We start from the raw sequence: 1,349 nt of genomic DNA on the forward strand, positions 1-1,349 counted from the left end.
TCCAAGGGAAAGACTTTGTAACCGTTTCGAGTTTTTGATATCACTTCGGTGAACGCACACAAGCGGGTTTCCCTGGACTCGTAGTTCCCTGAGTTGTGACAAGTTCCCCAATGTTTCTGGGAGAAAGGACAACTGGTTGTGGTCCATCAGTAAGTCAGTGAGTTGCCATAGTTTCTCGATGTTGTCTGGAACCACCGCTATCTTGTTTTGAGAGATGTTCAACTCCTTCAGCTGCGTGAGGGACAAGATGGCCGACGGAAACACAGCGAACTTGTTTCCGCGCAAGTCAAGTACCCGGATGGTTGTGAGGAGACCGAATCTTTCCGGAAGGGACGAGAGTTCATTTTGGTAAAGATGCAGCCCGACCAGCCGCTGGAATGTCAGTACCACGGACGGCAACACTTTCAGACTATTGCTGGCAAGTCTCAGTTCTTTCAGACGCGTGAGGAAGCGTAGTTGTTGAGGCAACAGAGCCAAGTCGTTGTTGGAGAGATCTAAGACTTCGACGTCTCGGAGTTGGACGACTTCCTCCGGGACGGCCTTGAAGCCCCGGCTGCGGAGGTCAGCGCGAATGACCTTGGGGGTGACGAGGTACCGCTTGTCTGCCAGCCGCCATGATGAATATGCCATGACGTCACGGGCAGATACTACGTCACATCAGTCCACCTTGGGGTACCTCCACAACGTCATGGTATATAGCACTGTAAAGAAAGAAGTTAGATGATTAACTTCATGATATTGTTGAAGAGTATCAAATTTCTTATGACACGAAAAATTCAACATTTTGATTGTATAAACAGATTTAAAAACAGTATCATCACCCATCATACATACTTGTGTCAAACATGCACGTTTCTCCTGTTATCGACCAGTAACGACCTAAGATGTCATACTTTCGGCGTCACAAGACATTTCTGCTCCGTGGGGTATTGCGTATGCTTGGAGTCAGAGATAGGGCTAGGGATGGCCTCCACAGCGCAACCCCTCCCCAAAAAATCTGCTCAGACTAGCCTCGCGGGAAAATAGTAGAAATCGGCCAAAATAGAGCCTGATGGAGGCCTGCTCAAACTTCTGCTTGAATTTTTTTTAAATAACTGCTCCCCACTTGCACGAGCTGTAACGACCTTCTTTCCCATTGGGTATGCTGCATTGGAAACCCCCAAACGGTGTCGGGTTAGGGTTAGGGTTAGACAGCTGGGACAAAATTTTGGCTTGACACCGGCTCGATAACTAACACAGTAGCTCGCAAAAAACTATGATAGCGACAAAAAATCATCTGTCTTATAGCCAGTCTCATATCGTTGAGAATATAATCGTTACCCAGTAGCTAGATCTAAGTTGGGCTAAAT

General features: G+C 47.4%; 1 protein-coding gene across 1 annotated transcript in view; it reads right to left on the reverse strand.

Annotated features, from left to right (window-relative positions):
• LOC118411757 (leucine-rich repeat-containing protein 69-like) overlaps positions 1 to 1,349 on the reverse strand; it is a 3,096-nt gene that overhangs the window by 207 nt on the left and 1,540 nt on the right. Inside the window, exon 2 of the mRNA XM_035814240.1 lies at positions 45 to 701. Within this exon, the coding sequence (XP_035670133.1) occupies positions 45 to 630 (586 nt within the window). The 5' untranslated portion in view covers positions 631 to 701. The remainder of the gene's footprint in view (positions 1 to 44; positions 702 to 1,349) is intronic.

This window comes from Branchiostoma floridae, chromosome 3 (genome assembly GCF_000003815.2).
Source record: "Branchiostoma floridae strain S238N-H82 chromosome 3, Bfl_VNyyK, whole genome shotgun sequence".
NCBI lineage: Eukaryota > Metazoa > Chordata > Leptocardii > Amphioxiformes > Branchiostomatidae > Branchiostoma > Branchiostoma floridae.